This window comes from Vulpes vulpes, unplaced genomic scaffold (assembly GCF_048418805.1).
Source record: "Vulpes vulpes isolate BD-2025 unplaced genomic scaffold, VulVul3 u000000671, whole genome shotgun sequence".
In the NCBI taxonomy this organism is placed as follows: Eukaryota; Metazoa; Chordata; class Mammalia; order Carnivora; family Canidae; genus Vulpes; species Vulpes vulpes.
The window spans coordinates 5439-26452 of record NW_027325801.1 but is presented as its reverse complement, the minus strand read 5'-3'; the positions used below and the strand labels follow the sequence as shown (position 1 = coordinate 26452).

Genomic DNA, 21014 nt, shown 5'->3' with positions numbered 1-21014 from the left:
TGCCATTTGAACTTTGCCCCCCCACAGGTAGTGTCATTTCTCTCTGGCTGTTTGGAGGATTCTTTGTAGCTTTTACAAGTTTGACTATGGTGCATTTTGGGGGGAATTTCTTTGCTTTTTTACTGTTTGGGGTTTACTCAACTTCTTGAATCTGTAGGGTTATGTTTTTTTGCCAAGTTTGGGACATTTTCAGCCATTACTTTTGTACTCTTTCTTCTCTCCTTCTACAGCTCTGATGCATGGATGGGACATTTCCACAGGCCCTTGAGACACTCTCCATGTTTGAAAGTCACTCAGATTGGTTAATTCTGTCATTCTGTCTTCCCGCTCACAGAATCTTTCCTCTGTACCTCCCTTCTGCTGTTGAGCCCATACACTGAGGTGGTTTTCTGTTTTGTTTTGTTTTCAGTTATTGTACTTTTCAGTTCTAAAATTTCCATTTGGTTCTATCTTATGTTTTTTTTTCTTAGTTGAGACTTTCTATGTTTTCATTGTTTCCAACATGTTTTTAATTGCTTGTTAAAACACATTTATGGAAGAAAAAAAAAACCACATTTATGGGGGAGCTTGGTCAGTGGAGTGTGCAACTCCTGATTTCAAGGTTGTGAGTTCGAGCCCTGCTTTGGGTGTAGAAATTACTTAAAAATAAAATAAACACATTTATGGTATTCCTTTAAAATCATTGTCAAAAAACTCCCAACACCTCTGTTGCCTCGTGCACTGATTATCTGGAATTCCATTCGGTTTGAGGTCTTACCTTTTTCTTTTCTTTTTTTTCTTTTTTTCTTTTAAAGATTTTATTTATTTATTCATAGACACAGAGAGAGGCAGAGACACAGACAGAGGGAGAAGCAGGCTCCATGCAGGGAGCCCGATGTGGGACTCGATCCCAGGTCTCCAGGATCACACCCCAGGCTGCAGGTGGCACCAAACCGCTGTGCCACCGGGGCTGCCCAAGGTCTTACCTTTTTCTAGTATGATGAGTAATTTTTTATTGAAACCTGGACATTTTGACTGTTGTGTTTGAGGGTCTGGATCTTATTTAAACCATCTTTTTCAGCTGGTTTTCTGTGATACCATGAGTGTCTCATCCTTGCCAGGTGGAGGTCCACATCCAGGTCTCCCACTTGGCCTCCACTGACACCTGAGGAATGGCTTCCCTAGTCCTCTTGGGTGGGTGGTAGTCCCTGATTGGAAGGGGAAGGGGCCCCGCATTCCTGCTTCTTCAGGACCTACTGTGGCACCACCCTAGCAAGGCAGGGAGGGATGCTAGGGGCCAGGTCTCCCCACCCAGTCTTTGCTAGCCTGAGTAGGGTGGGGTCACAGTGTTTTGAGGCTTCTTGCTGGCTGGACTACCCCCTATCTGCACCTGTTGACATATCCAGGTTGCTTCCTCAGCCCCAAGTCAGGAATGATAAAGCAGAAGGAAGTCCCGGGGACCCACTTCTACCTTGGTCCCTAGGTCTCTTAGAGAACCTTCCTGTGGTTGTCACTTGTGTAGTACCCAGTGCCCCCAGCTACCTGCTTCTGCTGCCTCCTCTGGGTGCTTATTCACTATTTAGGGCCCAGCACAGAGAATCCTCGTCATTTCCTGTGTTTGATAAACTTATTGTTTGTAATAATTGTGGATTTACTGAAAAGAGGGAGAGTAGCATGGCGCATTCCTGCCAGCCTGACTCCAGGCTCTGTCTGCACTCTGTCCAGTTTCCCACTAATTTCTGTTTTCTGTTCTGGGGTAGCCATTGGATATGGTTATTAGCATTTTGGAATGAGTGACTGTGAGGCCTTGACCCAAGTGACTGCAGGAAGGGACAAGGATGGGTGGCTCCGGGGATGTTCAGAGGGAGAGTGGTTGGGCATAGTCAGGAGGTACAGAGAGAGAGGGGATCCGGGACCATCTCCAAGGTGCGCAAGGGATAGCTTTGGTGCGGAAGGGTGGGGAGGCAGCTGGTGAGTCACTGGGGACCTTGGTGAACCACCCCACTTGTGTTGCTGGCAATAGAAGTGGGACCCGGCCCCCAGAAGGGACAGGCGGCATGGCACCTGCATTGGAGGCTACTGTAGATGAGCTAGATGGAAAATTTTGACCAAGGGAGAGAGCGCTGTGGAGACACAGAGTGCCTGGCCTGGAGCAGGCCGCCAGTGGGAAAGGGCCCTGGGAGCCCCGGTGGCTCTGGGGGCAAGCACAGGTGGGCATCGCGGTTGGGCCTGGCCTACCCCCTCTGGGAGGTGCTTCATGGGGGGCAGGCTGGCATCTTGGGGAACCGTCTGTGCCACAGGCTCCACGGGTGGCCTGTGGGGATCAGGGCTTTAGCGTGTGTCTTCAGCAAGGCGCAGGCCACGGGTCTGGAGGGAGGCCGTCGGCCGTGGCGCACTCTGGAGACGGTTTCCAGGTGGCTTATGCCTGTTCACACTTGTGGACTGGTTTTCTTGACAGCACTTGGTGGTGACTTTCAACATCCTTTTTCCTCTTTGAACAGTTGCAGGACAAGAAGTTACTTCACTGTATTTTTTAATTTGCCTTTACTGGACTCAGGGCTCAGGGAGGCCAAACGCGTTCCCTGTGTTTAAACCTTTTGGACCTTTCCTTCTGAAAAACACTTGGGGTTCTGTTGGTCTTCTTAGGTGCAGGTGGGAGCAGTTTTCCACTGGATTGGTTTTCTTTTGCTGATTCACAGGAAATTTATAAAGTATGAAATATAAGTATGAACAGAAAAATACATCAGATATTCTGGACATTAGCCTTTTGTCAGTTCTAGAAGTGGCAAATATCTTCTTCATGGTTTATTTTGAAGAACAGAAGTTCTTTTTTTTTTTTATTTATTTATGATAGTCACACAGAGAGATAGAGAGAGGCAGAGACACAGGCGGAGGGAGAAGCAGGCTCCATGCACCGGGAGCCCGACGTGGGATTCAATCCCGGGTCTCCAGGATCGCGCCCTGGGCCGAAGGCAGGCGCCAAACCGCTGCGCCACCCAGGGATCCCAGAACAGAAGTTTTTGATTATAATGGAAATGGTTTTACTGGTCTTTGCTTACAGCGGGCACCCTTGTGTCTTGTAGGCAAACTCTCGCCACCTTCCAGAGGCCCCGTGGGCCTGTCTCCTTTGTTCCAGGTGTCTGGTGTGAGGTCAGGGTGCCTCGCAGCGGAAAGCCCGGGTCCCGCAGGGCTGCAAGCGGCTCCCCTGAGGCGGGGCCCTGGGCTCCCCCTGTGTACCTGGAGCCGGGCTAGTGTTCCCTCCCCTCATCCTTCTCACCGCCGCTGTCACCGCCCCTGCTCCCTCGCCTTCCAGAGCTCTATTGTAGATCTAGTGTAAGTAAAACAAAAAAAGTTGGAAATTTGATTAAAATTGTCCTAAATAGTGTCTCTGTTTGGCGAGACTTGGTCCCGTCTTCCTGCCCAGGAGCAGGCATCTGGCTCCGGTCACACAGGCCACTTCTCGACGCCGCTCAGTGAAGTGCTTTGTCTTTGTGAGACTTGTTGCTGTCGTTTTTATTATTATTATAAATAACATATTTTCAGATTGTATTTTTTCACTGTTCATTGGTAGACATGCAGTTCTTTATACTGACGTTGTCTCCAGGAGCCCAGCTAAACTGTATCAGTGATGGTGACAGTGAACCCAGACTCTCCGACTCTCGGACTTCCTACATAAACGGGTATTTTGCAGATAAGGGCCACTTGCCCTCCTTGGAACACAGATGTGTTTTCTTTCTCTTTGCTGCCTCGGCGCTAACTAGTGATGGTTGTGGGCTTCTTGCCTTTCCCCCGGGGCGAATGATGCTTTCTGGAAGGTTCTTTTAAGAAACCTTTATACTGGGGCACCTGGGTGGCTCAGTGGGTTGAGTGTCCAACTCTTGATGTGGGCTCAGGTCATGATCTCGGGGTCATGGATCGAGCCCTGCATCAGGCTCTGTGCTGGGGAGGGGGTGTCTGCTTGAGACCCTCTGTCTCCCTCTCCCTCTGTCCCTCCCCCAGTGTACTCTCTCTAAAATAAATAAATCTTTTTTTTTTTAAATAAACCCTTTATCTTAAACTAAGGTAGTTCAATCAGTAATCTGCTAAACTTTGAATTAGTGCTGAATTTATTAAACACTTTTCGTATCTAATGACGTGATTATACATTCCACCGTGTGGCCTGTCAATGAGCCGATTTCTGCTCGTTGACCCTCCCCACTCCTGAGGTAAAGCCAGCCTAGTCCTGCGGGACTCTACGCCCGAATCCCCAGGCACGCGTGAGGACGGCCGAGTGCTGCTCAGTGATCTCACCTGCTCGGGTGCTGCCCTCAGGGTTGCTCCAGCCTGCGAACGGGCTTGAGGAGCGCCCACTCTGCCCCGGGCCGTGCACCGGTTCCCGCACGGTGGGCTCCTTGGACCTCTGGGAGAACCCGCAGTAAGACCCTGGGCTGCGCTCACTCTGACTCCCGTTCACTTGTGGTCCTGGGAACATTCACTCGGGTTCTGTTTCTCTCCTGACAGGGTTTCTGGAACTTGTCAGTTCCATCCGTGTTTTCAGGTTCACAGGCATAAAGTTTGTTGGTGATGTCGCGCTGGGGCCGTTTCTCTGCGGCATGGACCGTCAGGGCACATCTGTCCTAATGCTGCTGTGTCCCTCTTCTCTCTGATTCATCGTATTGGACAAAGTTATTAATCTCTTCCACGAACCGACTTGCCCTCTTGGTTTTTGCTGTTCTTTTGTTACTTCATTTTATTTCTGTTCTTACCTTGTATTTCCTTCCCTCTGCTGAGTGCTGAGCGTGGGTCATCCTGCTGCTCCCCCCAAATGCAGCGTGCCCCCGCCGCCCCCAGCTAACTGAGCCCCAGCACTTCTCACCATTGTTTCCTATTTGACCCGGCAATTAGTAGTATCTTTCTTAATTTCTGGGCCTTTCAGGGGTTTCCTGGGGCTTTTCTTTGTGGGTTTGGCTTTGCCCTTTCCTTAGCGGGTCGGGTCTACGTGAAGATGACAGGCCTTTGGAATTGGGAGACTCTGTTTGTGTCCCGTGTGCTTCTGAGCAGCCGTGGGCCATCACTGTGCTGCCTCGTCAGCTCCTGGATGATTCGAGGTCCTTCTTTACATCCGACCCCAGATGTTGGCTGTTCTAGTTCAGAGCAGCACCGTCCAGTAGGAAGGCCTGCCAGACGCGAACCCCGCGTGAGATTTCAAGTGTTCTAGTAGCCACCTTAAAAGAGCAAAAACAGAACAGATGAAATGAATTTTAGTTACTCTGTCTCACGTTTCAACATGCAGTCGGGGAGGAAACCTCACCGTGGCCTTTCACACTCTCCCATCTTCACTGAACCTGTGCTCCCGCCTTGGCCCCCAACAGCACAGGTCCAGGCACCCGCCTCCATCTCTCAGCATGTGCTTGGCATCCGGGGACCTGGCTGTTGGAGGATCCTGCTGGCAGCGGGTCTCCTCTTGTCCAGTGCCAGGCCCTCTCCACCCACGCAAACTGCCCTCCTTCCCCAGCAGTACCCCACTCACTGGGCCCGCGGCCCACGCTTGCCACGGTGCCTCAGTACCTCCGTGGGTGGGCCCCACAAGGCTTCAACCCCGTTTGGAGGGCACAGGCAAATGAGCACGTGAGCAAGCATTAGCCTTCTCTCGGGGGCAGGGGTGGGTCTGGTGTGGGTGTGCAGTGGGTGTTCAGGGGTCCTGCTGCCTGCCCAGTTGGCCCTGCCGTTTCCACACCAGCCCCCAAGCACCAGTGTGAGGAGCTTCTAGCCTCCTGGTGACAGCGAGGGGGGTAGGTGTAAGGCCACAAATGGGGCCAGTGCCCAGATTTCTGCTCCAAGAACGGGCACATACTCCGTGGGGTCCTCAGCCAGGCTCTTTGTCCTGGGTGCCGGGAACAGGACCAAGATTGGGACTCTGGGGACAAGTTCCCAGGAGGGAGGTTTCGGGGCTTGGTGGGAAGTGGTTCAGCTGGTGCACAGCCCCAGTATTGGGTGTGAGCGCTGCAGCACCCAGGCTGGTTTTAAACTGAGCTCTGGGTAGGATTGGTGGGCACTCTGCAGGGGTTCTTGTCTGGGACTGTGCCTCCCGTCGCCTGGTCTAGCACGAGGGGCTGGTGGAGATCCGACGACCCCTCCCCTGGAAGGGCCTCAGGCAGGATGTGGGTGCATGGCAGGCCTGTAAAGCGGCCTATCACTCCCTCAAGCTCCCACCCCCGGAAGCAGGTGGGCCAAGGAAAGGCAGGCCGTGGGCAGAGCTCCGTGGTTCCCTGTGGGCCTGGTGGGCAGAGCTGAGGCCTCGTGTTGCACCAGGCACCTGCTGGATGGCGCGCCCCACACTGGGTATAATTAGCCACCATGACAGGTGTGGTGGATCGGGTGTGCTGCTGGCCTCAGCCGACCTGGGCACCCCTGGGCTTGAAGCCTAAACCCCATGCAGTGAGGTCCCCCAGGCACTGAGCCTCTGTCCCCGTCTTCTGCTAGGATGGGTGGGCTGCAGTCAGGAATCCTCATGGCAGCTGAGCGAGACCCCTAGGCCAGCCTGGTCCCTGTCTTCAGTCCAGACCCAGGGCCCACCAGACAGTGCTGGCACCACCAGGGTGGTACCCTCACCGTGCTGATTGTTCAGGGGGTGTGGATAGGAGGGGGCGCAGGCCGCTCTGGGCTCACCCTGCTGACCCTCTTCCCTCCCACAGTGCAAGAAGAAGCACACGCTGCTGTGCCCTGACTTCTCTCGCAGGGGCACCTGCCCCCGGGGCGCCCAGTGCCAGCTGCTCCACCGCAACCAGAAGCGCCTTGGCCGGCGGGCAGCCTCAGCCCCAGCCTCGGAGCCGGGCAGTGCGCCTCCCAGGAACAAGGCCTCCTCCAGCCATGGACCCAGGTGACGGGGACAGTTGGTGCCGCGTGGGTAAGCTCCGGGAATGGTCTGGAAGCAGCCCCTCCCTGCTCTCGGCTCCTTGCGGGGAGCCCCTTGCCCCTTCCCAGCTCTTAAGGCTTTAGACCCCAAAAGAAACCTCAGTTCAGAGTTGAGGCTCAAGTGAGCCCCAGAGGTGCCCACCGCACGTCCCCAGGCTGGACAGAGCTGAGGACGAACCCAGCCCAGACCAGCCTCTGTGGAAGCAGGTGGGGCTCCACAGCTACCCCCTCCCACTCCCCAGCAGAGGGAGGCTCCTGGGTGATGCTCGTGGCTGGGGCCCCACGGTGTGCTCACCGGTCCTGTGAGTGCGGTGCTGAGAGCAGGGTCAGGGAGGAGCGGGGTTCCCTGGCCGGGCTCGCCCCCGCTGCTTTGGGCCAGAGGCTGCGTGTCGTCACCAGCCTGTCCTCTGGGGTCAAGGGCTGGCCTCAGAGCCGGATGGCGGTGCCCCGTGGCTGCTGGGACAGGTGCCGCGCAGCTGGTCGCCAGCGCCCTCTGGACCCCAGCCCTGCTGAGCAGCTGCCCACCCTCACACTTCTGCCCCCTTCCTTTCCTGCAGGAAGTCCTCGGCTGCCCAGCGCCCCACCAGACAGACGCCCAGCTCCCCTCCCTCCTCCCCTCGGGTGTTAGCTGCAGCCTCGGGCTCCCCCCTGTCATCAAAGCCACCTCCCTCTTCCCCCTCCCCCTCCTCCCCCCTCTCCTCTTCCTCCCCCTCCTCCCCCTCCCCCTCCACCCCGTCCCTGTCCTTGGACCAGGAGGAGCTGTCTCTCCAGGAGGAGGCTGCCTCGCCGGCGACGGGCTCCGGCAGCCTCTCCAAGCTGCCCTCCTTCATCTCCCTGCAGTCCTCGCCGAGCCCAGGAGGCCAGCCCAGGGCCCGGACCCCCAGGAGCCCCCCAGCCAGGGACTCAGGTAGGCAGCGTGGCCCCGGGGGCCTGGCGTGGCACAGCCAAGAGCTCTTCTTTCAGTGCCCAACTCAGACCCCCCGGGTCAGAATTCGCAGGTGGGGCCTGGATGGTGTGTGAGCGGCCGGCACAGGCTGGGCGCCGCTGGCCACGTCCCCCATTGGCAGGTGCGCACCTCCGGGCCGCCGGGGCAGAGCTGGCCGACGTGCGAGCGCAGCCGCGGCCGCGCGCAGACCACCCCAGCCGAGGGCTGATTTAATTAGAAAGCACCCATTTCTGTTAATTTGTTCTGGAAGATCACCGCGCGCTCCTGGAGAGAACAGATGTTCCCTCTCCCCCGATGAACATTTGGGGCTTGGTAAATGGCTCCACTCAGCCTTGTTTAGGAGAGAAAAGAGGATTTTATGGCTGCAAACGACCCTTTCTGTAAACATTTTACAGCTCTCCGCGCGTTTGAGTGACGATAAACCCCACGCAGCTCGGCGGGCTGCAAATTTGCGACCATACGGCTATCATTTTATTGTCATATTTCACGGTCGTAACGTTAATGGAAGATGCTTGCCGCAGCCTTCTCTAACGGCTCCGCTGAGCACGCTCAAACGCCTGCCTCCGAGGGGCTGGGCCGGCGCCCGCGTGCGGCCCCCACTGCGGGGCGCAGAGCTGCAGCCAGGCCTCCACCTGCCGCCGGGACTAGGGCAGCAGCCCCCTCCGTCGGGGCGGGCCTCCCGGGGTGCGGGGAGCAGGTGCCCCCCAGGCAGCCAACCCCAGAGTCACTGGAGGCCGGCAGGGTGGGCAGGGCCCCGGGGGCTTCAGAGGCCCCCCCCCAGCCTTCATTTCCTGCTCGGGCCTCCCCCGACCGGCCAGGGCCCGGAGCCGGAGGGGCAGGCGGAGGGGGGCCTGGGAGGGCTCTGGGGCAGGAGGCCTGGAGCCCCGGCTGGGCCTGGCTCTGAGCTCTGGCCTGGCCGAGCAGATGACGGGAGTCCTCGTCCTGTCCTGGGGTCCCAGGGGAGAGGCGGGCTCTCAGGGACACGTGGATGGTGCCATGCCGTGGGCAGCCACGTGGAGGCATCCGTGGTCAGTGGGGAGCCGGCCAGAGAGGCGGCCTGAGTATTCAAAGCACAGGAGAGGCTTTGAGTCCCAGCGTGCGTGGGGCCCCCGGGTGGGAGCCCCCCTTGGACTGGACATCTGTCCTCAGGCCCCCTGCTTTGCCATGGGAAGCCCTCCTTGCCCCTCCTGCCCCCCAAAACCCTCTCCTGCCCCCTCGCCCCCAGCCCCTCCTGCCCTCCTGCCCCCTGTTCTCCTGCCCCAGCTCCTCCTGCCCCCAAAATCCTCTCCTGCCCCCTCGCCCCCGGCCTCTCCTGCCCTCCTGCCCCCTGTTCTCCTGCCCCAGCCCCTCCTGCCCCCAAAACCCTCTTCTGCCCCCTCGCCCCCAGCCCCTCCTGCCCCCAAAACCCTCTTCTGCCCCCTCGCCCCCAGCCCCTCCTGCCGCCCAAGCCCCCCTCCTGTCCCTGCCCCTTCTGCCCCTGCCTGTCCTGCCCCAGCACCTCCTGCCCCTCCTACCCCCAGGCCCTATCACTCCGTACAGGCACCAGGTCCCTCCCACCCCTGCCCAGCAGCTGCTCGCATGCCCTGGCTCCTGAGGTTGAAGGCACAGTGCAGCCGCCAGGTGTGCGTCTGGCAGCCTTGCCGCAGGTGTGAGCGTGCGCCGTGTCGGGCCTGCGCGGGGCCAGCACCTGGTATTTAAGCCCCGCACAGGCTGTTGCGGCTCCGCGTGTGACCGGCCTGCGCTGCTGGACCTGCGCTGCTGGACCGCGGGACCTGCGGGATGGGGACGGGCAGGCAGGGGGCCGGAGGGCTGCCGATGAAGCCACCCCCCCCCCCGCCCCCTGCAGGCCTGGGCCTGACCCAGAAGCTTTGGCAGTGGGGGGTGTTCCTCCCCGGCTGGGGGGTTCCCAGCACCTGACCTTTGCCCTTCTCGGAACAGGGAAAACTCTGCACATCAAGCCCCGTCTGTGAGGGCCCAGGGGGCCAGCCTGTGCCTACCTCAGCCCCTCGTTCCTGGAGACAAGGAGGCTCCGCCTGCCACTGCCCCAGAGGAGGGGCCGCCTGCCACCGAGTCCCCCCGCTGGGGCCCCGGGGTCGTTGCTCTGCCCGCCTGGCTCTCAGCCTTCCGTGACCAGTGCGGGCCCCGGGCTCGCCGTCTCCGTGGGCCCGCTCTGCCCAGCCAGCCCCTCGCCCACCGCCCACGCCGGGTCCTCAGCCCCACACCCTCCACACACCCCAGCCTCCCGCCAGGCCTGCGCCCACTGTGGGTGCAGCAGCAGCCGTGCAACGTACCCCACCTTCCCCCAGGACTCCTGCCAGGCTCCCTGGTGGGTGTTTTATGTTCAGCAATAAAGGTTCTGTCCTGTGTCTGCCTGGCTCTTCTGACTGCTGTCGCGCCGCCACCCGGCCCTGCTGCGCACCCGCCTGGACGGACACACTTGCCCACAGACCCCAGAGGCGCCCCCCCCCACGAGGGGACCTGGAGGCCTGGGTTTTGAGGGGTGCCTCGTGGAGGAGGAAGAGCTGGCCACAGGCCCTTGGCGGCCACAAGGGCCCCGGGCAGGATCGTCGGCCGTCCTCCCCGCTGCCTGAAGCGCTCAGAGGGTTGGGCACAGCCTGTTCCCCCGTGGCCAAGCCCACGTGACTTTGGTGAGAGGCCCAGGAGATGGTCCAGGGGACGTGTCGGATGCAACGGACTGGGCCAGGGTCCCCCAGGCTAAGGTTCCTGACCCAGCCCCTCCTCTGGGTGTCTCGGGACGGTGGCTGAGCCAAGGACGGGGACGGAGGGCGGGTGGGGCCAGCTTGTCTATGCGCACACCCCCCACGCCGGAGCATCTGCACCGCTCAGGGGCCCCGGACAGATCCTGAGAGGCCAGGGCCAAGGCCTGGGGGGGCACACGGCCATTCCGGGTGTTCTGTGCCACTGCACGCCCGATCGTGGGCCCGCTGCTGCTGGAGTTGGGTCCACTGCCCTATCGCCCCTCCTCCGCCTGTCCCTTGCAGGCCAGGGGGTGCAGCCCCGGCCACTGCCCGCACCACGTCCTCTTGCCCCTTGGCCAAAGCCGATCCCTCCTCGGCCCCGGCCACACCCCCGGAGGCCACGACGAGGATGGGGAGTGGGGGGGATCCTGCTCCCCGCCAGTCCAGGTCCCGGAGGGGTGGCATCACTGTGCCAGCCCCAGAGGTGATGGGTTCATCGCAAGGAGCCCGGCCAGCGTCCGTGGCCGCAGATGGCCAGCCGAGAACAAGACGTCCGCCTGGACAGATGGACAGACGGACAGACACCCCTGCTGGGCAGCCTGCTGTGAGCTGTGGCCCCCCCAGGCCCTACCCCCGTGCGGCCTCCCTGCCCTGCCCTTCAGGGTGAACACACACACCCCGGGCTATGGAGCGGGCTGCTGGGTGCACTGGGGGGCTCCCCACAGTCCAGGGGCAGCTGGACGGCCCCCCAGCCTGCCCGCCCAGTGCAGGAAGCCCCCCCACCTGCCGTGGGCCAGCGGGGAGGCCTCGGGGAGGGCTGGCACTCCGGGAAGCGGGAGGTGCCCGGCCAGTGGTTGTGGGCCCGGGCCCAGCTCGCCCACGCTCCCCGCGACCCATTGGGGGACCTCACAGGCCTCGGGGTCGGCACTGTCAGGGTCTGCCCCTGCGCAGGGAGGGGGCGGCCCAGGCCCCTGGGCCGAGCACGCCCACTGGTCACTCTGGCTTCTCCAGCCCAGGAGCAGGCCAGCAGAGACCCTCGGGGGTGAAGTACTGGTCACCTTTGCCACACCTGGGCCCACCCCGACTGACCAGGGTGCCACTGGGGTGACGTGGATTCCGGGCAGAGCCTCCGGCCTTTGCCAAGAGCACAGCATGAGCTCCTCCAGGCCTTGGAAGGGCCACCCCGACTTCTCGACTTCTCCGTCCGAGGCCCAGGCCCTCCTGGGGTGGCCCTGGCGTGCCGGGTCACGGGCCTCCCCGAGACTGGCCTCACACGGATGCGGAGCCCCCTGAGGGCGCCAGGCCGGCGGGTGGACCGGCTCCGACCCTGACCCTCCGAGCTGGAGGCGATGCGCTGGGCCGGAGAGATGGGAGGTGAGCTCGCAGCCCGGTCGTGTCTAGGCCCAAGGCTGGGGGGTCGGTAGTCTCCGGGTGAAGTGAGGAGCCTGAAGTGGGAGCAGTGAGGGGGGTGGGCGGGGGAGCTGATTGGGGAGCGGAAGCCCTTTCCCAGGGCGGTGCCTGGAGCACAGTTTCAAGGGCGAAGGCAGCGGTTTAGGGCCTGCCGTCGGCCCAGGGCATGATCCTGGAGTCCCCGGATCGAGTCCCACTTCAGGCTTCCTGCAAGGAGCCTGCTTCTCCCTCTGCCTGTGTCTCTGCCTCTCTCTGTGTGTCTCATGAATAAATAAATAAAATCTTAAAAAAAAAAAAAGGGCAAAGGCGCCCCTAAGTGGGGAGGGGGTGGAGAGGGGCCCTCTGGGGGGCTGAGCAGCAGGGCGGCTGGGACGCGGGTGGGTGCCCTCCCGCCGCTCTGGCCTCTCCCCTGCTCTGCTCCCGCCTGGCGGTCCCCCCCGCCCCGGGAGGCCCATGACCTGGCTGACTTTGCCCCCCACAGACGCAGGCCTCGACACGGGGCCCAGTGGGGGCAGCTCCGGGGACCCCCAGCCCCCAGGCAGCGGGTCCGGCTCCTCAGACCCCAGGCGGCAGCCCGAGCGGGCAGGTGTCCTGCACTGGGGAGCCTGCCCCCGAGACCCCGAGGGGCGCCAAGCCCGGCAGGACCCTGGACCCTGGGCACTGAGCTAGTCGACGTGGGTGAAGTCGCGAGACGTGGGCACCGCTCCATAGCGCTGTGTCACTTACTGGGGTGTCACCGTGGGGCGTCCCCACCGGCCCCTGGGTGCTGGGTGCGCGCAGACCTGCCACGGCTCAGCTCGCCCTGCAGGGCCCCCCCACTCTGCGGGCCCCTCACCCTGGGGAGCAGCCCCCGCTGCCGGGAGCCCACCGCCGCCACCAGCCGGGCTTCACCCCTGCCCGGCCCTCCCGGCTACAGGGAGCCCTCGAGGCCTGGGCGAGCGGCCCCCCACGGAGCCCGGGAAGCTCAGGAGCCCTGGGGCCTCCCGCTCCCTCCCAGGAGCCGCCGGGCGCGGGCCAGGTCCCAGGCAAGATGTGGGGTGCATTTAGTGGGGAGCCAGGGCATGGCCCGGGGAGCTCCCCTGGCTGGAGCACTGTTGGGGGGGGCCTGAGGCCCCAGAAGGCTGCGGGGATAGGAAGGAGCAGTGTCCTCTGGGGCCGGCCGCCGTGGCTGCTCTGGGGCCACCGAGGCTCAGGGCGCACGGCACGCTGTCCCTCGGCCACTGCAGGGAGATGCTTGGCGCCGGCGTCCGGGACGGGAAGTCCAGCACGTTCCCTGGGCTGGAGAAGCCCACCCTGTCCGGGCCGTGGCACGCCGCAGGGGTGAGCCCCCCGGAGCCTGCGGGCGGGACCCCGGGCCCCTTTCCCACCGGCCCCTCCGTGACTGGCCAAGAGAGAGTCCCCAGGGAGGGCAGCCAGAGGCGGGAAGCTGGGGGCCTCCTGGGGGCTGCTGCACCTTGGGGGGCTCCTCCTCCTGAGGCCCCGGAGCAGCCGAGAGTGGAGGGCAAATCTGCTGGCGAGTCTAACCCCAAGGCCAGCGCAGGAGCCAGTGGGGACCCAGTGGCCCGCTGGGCCCCAGGCCGCCTGTCCCCCAGGGCGGTGCATGAATGAATGGCTGCAGAAATGAAGAAATGCTACGTGCCCAGTGGATGGGTCTGTGTGACGGCGAGCAGGCCCAGGGCCTGGGAGGCAGGACACCTGTCCCCACTTGGCCTGACTAGGTGGTGGCTGAGGGTGCGCCTCCCTCTGAACTCGTGAAGTGCCAGACCCACGACCCACCCAGCCTGCGCCCAGGGGGGCCTTGCTTCTGGCGCTGAGCCATGGGGGGGGGCAAGAGGGGCCAGGGTAGGGCCCTGCCCGCACCTGGGGGATGTAGGGGCGAGGAGGAAGGGGTGAGCGGTGCCCTCCGGGCCCAGCGGGCGCGGCCACCCCATGACATCGCAGGAAGTGGGGTTTCCCTCCCATTTGTATGAATTTTTCTTACCGTAAAATAGTAAGCATCTATGCCTGGAACAACATGAAAACAGGCGACCCTAGTGACCTCCTGCCCAGTTCCTTCCAGAATTTTCTCTCTACGCACAACTGGTCACACTTAGGATTGAATTTGTTGATTGTAACAGCCCCAGGGCGGCAGCACGGGAACCCCGGGGGGGGGGGGGGGGGGTCGCCAGGGCGCTGAAGCCCCGCGGGCCCTCCCGCCCCGCCCCGCCCCGGCCCGCCCCGGCCGCCGCCCGCCCGCCGCACCTGCGCCCAGCGGTGAGCCGAGCCGCCGAGGTGCCAGCAACTTTGTTGACTACATTCCTGCGCCCGCCGGGCCGCGAGGCTAAAAATAAGCGGCGGCGCTCCCCTCGCCGCTCCCGCGGGGCCCGGCGTCCGCAGGCCGGAAGGTCCCGGCGCGCCACGCTCCCGGGGCTGCGGGGTCACGGCCCGCGGGGCCGCGGGGAGGCCGAGCCACCGGGCGCCGTCCGCTCCCGGTCGCGGACGCCGGGCCCCGAGGCCGCAGGCCCGCCCCCGCCCGCCCCCGCCCGCCCCCCGCGCGGCGCGCCCTCCGCGCCCCTCGGGCCCGCGCCCTCCGCGCCTGCAGTGCCCCGCGGCGGCCACCAGAGGGCCCCGCCCCCGCCGCGGCCGGCGCGTCCGCACCCCTTCCCACAGCTGTTCCCGCAGGAGATTGACAGCTGGGCTCCGCGTTGCCATGGGGATAGGCAAATGAGGGCGGCGGGTCCGGGGCTCCGATTGGCCTGGGGGCTCGCGCCCCTCCCAGGGAGGCGGGCCCGAGCGCCCTGCTCTATAAAGGGGAGCGCGCGGCGCGGCGCCCGGCCGTGGAGGCGGGGCCGCTTGGACGCGGGCGGAGCGCGGGAGCCCGAGCAGCCCGCGGCGGCGGCCGCACCGCCTCCCGCGCCGCCACCCGCCCGCCGGCCGACGAGGGGACGGGGAGCGCGGCCCGCTGCGTCCCCCCCGGGTGCGGCCGGGCGCCCCGAGCGGCGGCGGCCCCAAGTTGTCCGCGCGAAACTTTTCCCCGCGCGTCCGGGCGCCGCCCCCACCGGGCCCCGCCGGCCGTGCGGAGCGAAGGGGGGGGAGAGGCCGCGGCTCCCCCCCCGGCGGGCGCCCCCGGCCCCGGGCGATGGCCGCGGAGCTGGCGATGGGCGCCGAGCTGCCGAGCAGCCCGCTGGCCATCGAGTACGTCAACGACTTCGACCTGATGAAGTTCGAGGTGAAGAAGGAGCCGCCCGAGGCCGAGCGCTTCTGCCACCGCCTGCCGCCGGGCTCGCTGTCGTCGACGCCGCTCAGCACGCCCTGCTCGTCCGTGCCCTCCTCGCCCAGCTTCTGCGCGCCCAGCCCGGGCACCGGCTCCGGCTCCGGCTCGGGCTCCGGCTCGGGCTCCGGCGGCGCGGGGGGCGCGGGGGGCGGCGGCGGCGGCGCGCAGGCGGGGGCCGCGGCGGGGCCGCCGGGCGGGGGCGCCGCGGGGAAGCCGGCGCTGGAGGATCTGTACTGGATGGGCGCGTACCCGCCGCACCTGAACGCCGAGGCGCTGCACCTGACGCCCGAGGACGCGGTGGACGCGCTCCTCGGCAGCGGCCAGCACGCGGGGCACCACGGCGCGCACCACCCGGCGGCCGCCGCGGCCTACGAGGCCTTCCGGGGCCCGGGCTTCGCGGGCGGCGCTGGCGCGGACGAGCTGGGCGCCGGCCCCCCGCACGGCGCGCACCCCGCGGCGCACCCGCACCCGCACCCGCACCACCACCACCACCACCACCACCACGGCGCGCACCACCACCACCACGCGGCCGCGGCCCTCGGCGGCGCGGGGCTGCACGTGCGCCTGGAGGAGCGCTTCTCCGACGACCAGCTGGTGTCCATGTCGGTGCGCGAGCTGAACCGGCAGCTGCGCGGCTTCAGCAAGGAGGAGGTGATCCGGCTCAAGCAGAAGCGCCGCACGCTCAAGAACCGCGGCTACGCGCAGTCCTGCCGCTTCAAGCGCGTGCAGCAGCGGCACATCCTGGAGAGCGAGAAGTGCCAGCTCCAGAGCCAGGTGGAGCAGCTGAAGCTGGAGGTGGGGCGCCTGGCCAAGGAGCGGGACCTGTACAAGGAGAAATACGAGAAGCTGGCGGGCCGGGGCGGGGCCGGCTTCCCGCGGGAGTCCTCGCCGCCGCAGCCGCCGCCGCCGCCGCCGCAGCCGCAGCCGCAGCCGCAGGCCGGGCCCGGCGGGGCCAAGGGCGCCCCCGACTTCTTCCTGTGAGCGCGCGGCCGCGCCGGACTCCGCGCCCCGCGCCCCGCGCCCCCGGCTGGGCCGTCGGACGGGGCCGGGGCCAACCCGCTCGGGCGCGCGCAGGCCGCCTCCCCTCCCTCCCTCGCCCGTTTCTACGACTCCTTTTTAAAGCGATCTTATTTTCGAAGCATTTCTATTTATTTTGCTCGGTGATTAGGACACGGAACCCCGGGGGAAGCCCTCGGACGTCCGCGTGTCCCAGCATGTGTCGCTCGCCCGCCCGCCCGCCTGCCCCCGCCCCGCCCCGCCCCGCCCCGCCGGTCCCCTCCAGCCGGCACCGCGCCCAGCCCTGCTGCCCTACTGTGCTCACGGGGGGGGGGGGAGGGCCGCGCCGCGGGGGGCTGGCCCGCCCGGACTCCCCTGCTGCTATTTCTCTATGCACCAGATCGTATTTATGACTCCCGGGGAAATATATCTTATTTTAATCTTCAAGAGAAGTGGAAGGGGGGGGGGAGTAATGCACAGGATTTCTAGCAAACAAAAAACAAAAAAAAAAATTTTTTTTTAAAGGAGGTTTCAGCTTGAACCTCCTGGCATGGGGGCGAGTGATGAAAGTGTTTTTATTTTAATTTAAATTGTGTTTTGTTTTGTTGGTGGAACCTTTTTTTTTTTTTTTTTAAGCCCACTGGCTTTTTTGGACAAGCCAGTGGGGAGAAGGGAGCGTGGCCACCGGCCGCCGGATCCCTGCAAGACAGCCAGGCCCCTGGCCTCCGGCGGGTCCTGCGCTCCTGCCGGGCCTGCTCCCGCCCAGCGCTCCGAGCGGGAGGCGCGGAGTCGTTGGAAGTTTTTCTTGTGTTGTTGGGTTTCGTCGGATAATTTTTTCATTTGCTAAGAAGCCGAGGAAAGGGGGGAAAGAAAACACAAAATAAATCCGTTTAGATCCAGAAGTCCCTGGAGCGTGGTTGGTTTCTCTGTGGCTTTCGTTTTTGCCCTGCTTCTCCCTGAATGGAAAGAAAAGGTCGGTGACCGGGGGCCCTGCCTGAGCTCTGAGTGACCTGCCTGGGCCCCCCTCCCCCCGGGGACACTGAGCAGCGTTGTGGAGGCTGCAGTCAGCCAGTGGCACCTGCAGGCCTGTGCCCTGCCCGCGCTCTGGGGCTGCCTGGGGGAAGGCCCGAGGTGGTGGCCCCCGCTCCCCGACGCAGGATGGCGGTGACCACACGCAAGGCCATTGCAAGCTGCTGGCAGGTGCTCGTGCCCAGTCCTGAGGCCGCCATCTCCCAGGGACAGGTGGCCTGGCTGTGTCTTCTAAAGGGCCAGGGCGCGGGGTGCGGGGACAGCAGGGCGCCGCACGACCTGCCTCACTCCCGGAGGGTCCGGGACAGTTCCAGGACGAGCTGGGCTGTCCGCCTTCGCGGCACGGGCCGGGCGTGAAGGTCCGAGGTTTGCGTGTTTAGGGGATGAGCTCTCGGTGCTGCTCCCCCTCGGGGTTGGGACGGCTGCGGCTGAGTGGCCCGAGCTGCTCCGCACAGCCTGGGGGACCAGAGAGAAGGTGAGGGCCGCCGCCCCCGTTTGGCTTCAGGATGAGACTTGTAGCAAGAGCTCGGTGAGTGTCGGTCTCCCGTCTCCGTGGGGCTTTGAGCAAAATCCCCCAACCCGGGGCCGAGCCCTCAGCAGGGGAGGGAGAGGCGGACGCGGAGAGGTCGGAAGTGCTGGTGCGAGAGCAGAAGGTGCGAGAGAGCAGCAGCGGGACGGGCTGGGGGAGGCTGCGGCACAGCGGGCGCCGGAGGGTCACCAGGGCGGGGTGCCCTTTCGCGTGTGGGTGGGACCCGCTGGCTGCTTCGTGACGGGGACACTTGCCGCAGGAAGAGCCGCCTGGAGTGCCCCCGCCACCCGCAGAGAGGCCGGAGGAGCGTCGAGGCCCCAGGCGGCTCCTCCGAGGAGGCGGTGGGGGCGGGCTCACCCCGCCTCCGGCTCCCGCTCCGGCCTCCCGCTCCGGCCTCCCGCTCCGGCCTCCCGGGCCCCACACTCGAGCCCCCACTGGGCCGGCCCCACAAGCAGAGCCCCCGCCGCCGGCTGCTGCCTCAAGGGTTCGTGGGGCGCTGGGCTTGGCGTCCCCGGCCCCGCCTCTGCTCTCCCGCTCCTCCCTCCCCACCCGCCCCCTTCCTCCGTGCTCCGGGCCCACCGGGGGGATGAGCCTGGAGGCCGGCAGCCCTGGATGCCGCAGAGGCAGCTCGGGGCTCCCCAGGGCCTCCGCAGTGCGCACCGTCGGGCTCCCACCGCAGGGACCGTGGGGACCTACTGCCCGGCCATCCCGGGACAGGGACCCTGCGGCAGGAGCGTGCCCGCGTGTCGTGAGTGCCGGGAAGCCGTGGGGACCAGGGGTGCGGTGCTGTGGCAGCTTGGGTGGCAACCTGGAGCCACCTGGACCAGCAGCCCCGGGGCGGGGCGACCAGAGTGGCCGGGCTGCAGGACAGGCCTCCGCACGCCTGGCCCCGGGGCCCCCACCCCGGCTGAGGGGTGACCGTTGCCTCAGCCGCTCAGCGCACAAGTCATCCTCTGTCCCCAGAGGGGGTCCCGGGGGCCGTCTTCTAATGGAGTCGGTGCACCTTGGCCTTGGGGCCTCCCCGGCCCACCCCACCCCCGTACCCCGCCTGCATTCATTCCATCTGGGAATCCGTCCTCTGTACCCGGCCCGGCAGGGACCCAGGTGACAGCCCAGGCCCAGAGCTCCAGACGGAGGCCGTGAAGTCAGCGAAGTCACTCAGTCCCCAGCTGCCCGGGCTCCCGAGCTGGGGGAAGGGAGGACTTGGGTGCGGGTTTGCATGTGGCAGGGCTGGCGGCACAGTGGCCCAGGACCTCTGCTCCGGTGGGGGGGGCCGGGCGGCAGGGACAGACCAGAGGAGCCGCGGGAAGGACTGTGTGTGCACACGGAGCCCGGGGACCGGGGGAGGACGGGGCCTCACACGCATGCTGGCCCTGGGCACCCTCATCACCAGCACGGACTCACGCGTACACTCAGCGCCCGACACGCCCCGCCCCTGTGCCCCCTGCACGGCCGCCCCCACCGCAGCTGTCCCTGGACGGAGGCCGCTCTCCACGCCCTTACCCACAGCAGCTGTGCTCAGCGGTCGAGAGGACGCCCCAGCGCTGGGCCATGGCCGCCCCGCTCCTAGCCAGGGGGAGCCCAGACCGCTCCCAGCACCCCAGACCCCACCCCACCCTTGCCGTCCCAGCACCTCTGGGGGTGTCATTCCAGGCCCCCGACTCCCACACGTACCACCCACTTGGGCTTGGTCCTCGGCGCCTACAGGGGTCCCCACACCCCAACATGCACGCACACCACACAGTTGCTCCCTTGTCATCAGCTGGTTAAGGGTCCCAGGAATCCAGCTCCCGGCTGCTGGCCCTACGGGGGCCCCAGGGCTGCTCTGTGTTGGGGACACCCCACCACCCCACTTCCGTCTGCAGCCTGCAGCCACCACCCTCCACTGGCCCCCCAGCCCCACCCTCTGCAGCCGGTGGCGCACACAGGCAGGCACGTGTGCACGTACACGTGGCCGTGGGTGTAGACTGAGGCATACAATGCACAGATCTCGACCCCCCCACACGCAGGCACACACACGTGAGTGCACACGGCTGCGCACATAAAGGTCAGCGCACACACATATGACCTACACACAGGGACCCCGTGAGTTTCATCTGTCCCGGTCCCCTGACCCCATATTCTGGCCGTGTAGCCTGGAGGGCCCGACACCGGCCACCACAGGGAAGTGTCGTCAGCCACCGTCGGCTGCCTGTCTCTAAGGCCCGCGGCCCCCCGCCACTTGCCCTGGACTCCTCACGGCTCGGGACCCAGGCTGGCCCGTCGGTGCCATGGCGCAGGCCCCGGTGCGCCCCTGCACAGAGGCCCTGTTCCTTGCCTCATGGCCTTTGGCCACCCCTGAAGTGACACAAAACCTCTGCCTCAGTTGGACTGTTACCAAGTGCGCCGGGTTGGGGGCTCCAGGTCGGGGCTCACTCACTCAGGAGGCCCTAGGGCAGCTGGGGCTGGGCCTGTGGGGTGCTGGGGGGGCTCGGAGGCCAGCCTGCGGGGCAGGGCCCGGAGCCTGGGCTCATGGCCCCTTCTGGGTCCCAGGAATGCCAAACCAACCCTTGTCTGTGGCCGCGCGTGGGACTGCCTGGCCCAGGGCCTGGGGACTTGGGGAGGGCGAGCAGCAGGAAGAAATTCTGCTGTGCCCCGACCCCTGAGCCTGCGACTCCTCCTCTGCCTGTTGGGAAGCAAACTAGCTGGAGCCTTGACCAGCCACGGAGGCGGCCAGCGGGGTTGTTCCGCACCTGAGGGGCTGTGGGGGGCCAGAGAAGGGTCCCCAGGCCTGCCCGCTGCTCCCACTGCAGGACCAGCTGTGTCACTTCCCCGGGCCCAGCTGCGTGTTCAGCAGCTCCTGAGCCACAGGGTCCAGCATGGACCGGGGAGGCCCCGGGGGCAGGGAGGGGGCCTGGGTGCCCCTCCTCTCCCAGACCCAAGGCCACACCACGCAGGCCCCCACAGGGACACCCCGCCTCATCGTCAGGCAGCCTGGACTCTTGGTCTGGAGAAAGCTCTGCGGGCTGTGACAGTGGGAGGGGACTCATTTATTCACTCAAAGCTATTGATTAAGCACCTACTGTGTGCGGATCCTAGGAGGCGGGGACAGAGGTGGGAATTGGGGGGCAGGGCGCATGGGGGTGGGCTGTGGCCCGCACAGCCCAGGGGTGGACCTGCAGTGCGCAGGGAGGGGGGGACACCCAGCCCCAGGTGTTCGGTGCTTGGAGGAGGGATGAGGTGAGGTAGGGGAGGGGGGTGGAGGGACCCCGGCCCCCTGGTGGGAAGCAGGGGAGGCCT

At 64.9% G+C, this 21014-nt stretch overlaps 2 protein-coding genes and 1 long non-coding RNA gene across 4 annotated transcripts in view; 2 read left to right on the top strand and 1 right to left on the bottom strand.

Annotated features, from left to right (window-relative positions):
- ZC3H3 (zinc finger CCCH-type containing 3) overlaps positions 1 to 10187 on the top strand; it is an 88353-nt gene extending 78166 nt beyond the window's left edge. Inside the window, exons 10-12 of one of the 2 annotated variants that reach the window (XM_072745754.1) lie at positions 6654 to 6838; positions 7431 to 7780; positions 9758 to 10187. In XM_072745754.1, coding sequence (XP_072601855.1) covers positions 6654 to 6838; positions 7431 to 7780; positions 9758 to 9789 — 567 coding nt within the window. In that variant the 3' untranslated portion in view covers positions 9790 to 10187. The remainder of the gene's footprint in view (positions 1 to 6653; positions 6839 to 7430; positions 7781 to 9757) is intronic. The other variant, XM_072745755.1, reaches the window with a different exon arrangement.
- Positions 4068 to 7296, bottom strand: LOC140597442 (uncharacterized). Its single transcript, XR_011999259.1, has 2 exons — positions 7169 to 7296; positions 4068 to 5183 (listed from the first exon to the last, which is right to left on the bottom strand). It is a non-coding gene; the product is annotated as an uncharacterized lncRNA (long non-coding RNA).
- Positions 10188 to 14771: 4584 nt separating the features above from the next.
- MAFA (MAF bZIP transcription factor A) lies at positions 14772 to 16440 on the top strand. The gene has a single exon (XM_072745957.1). It carries the CDS (start codon positions 15047 to 15049, stop codon positions 16160 to 16162), a length of 1116 nt encoding a protein of 371 aa, XP_072602058.1. The 5' UTR covers positions 14772 to 15046; the 3' UTR covers positions 16163 to 16440.
- Positions 16441 to 21014: the final 4574 nt, after the last annotated feature.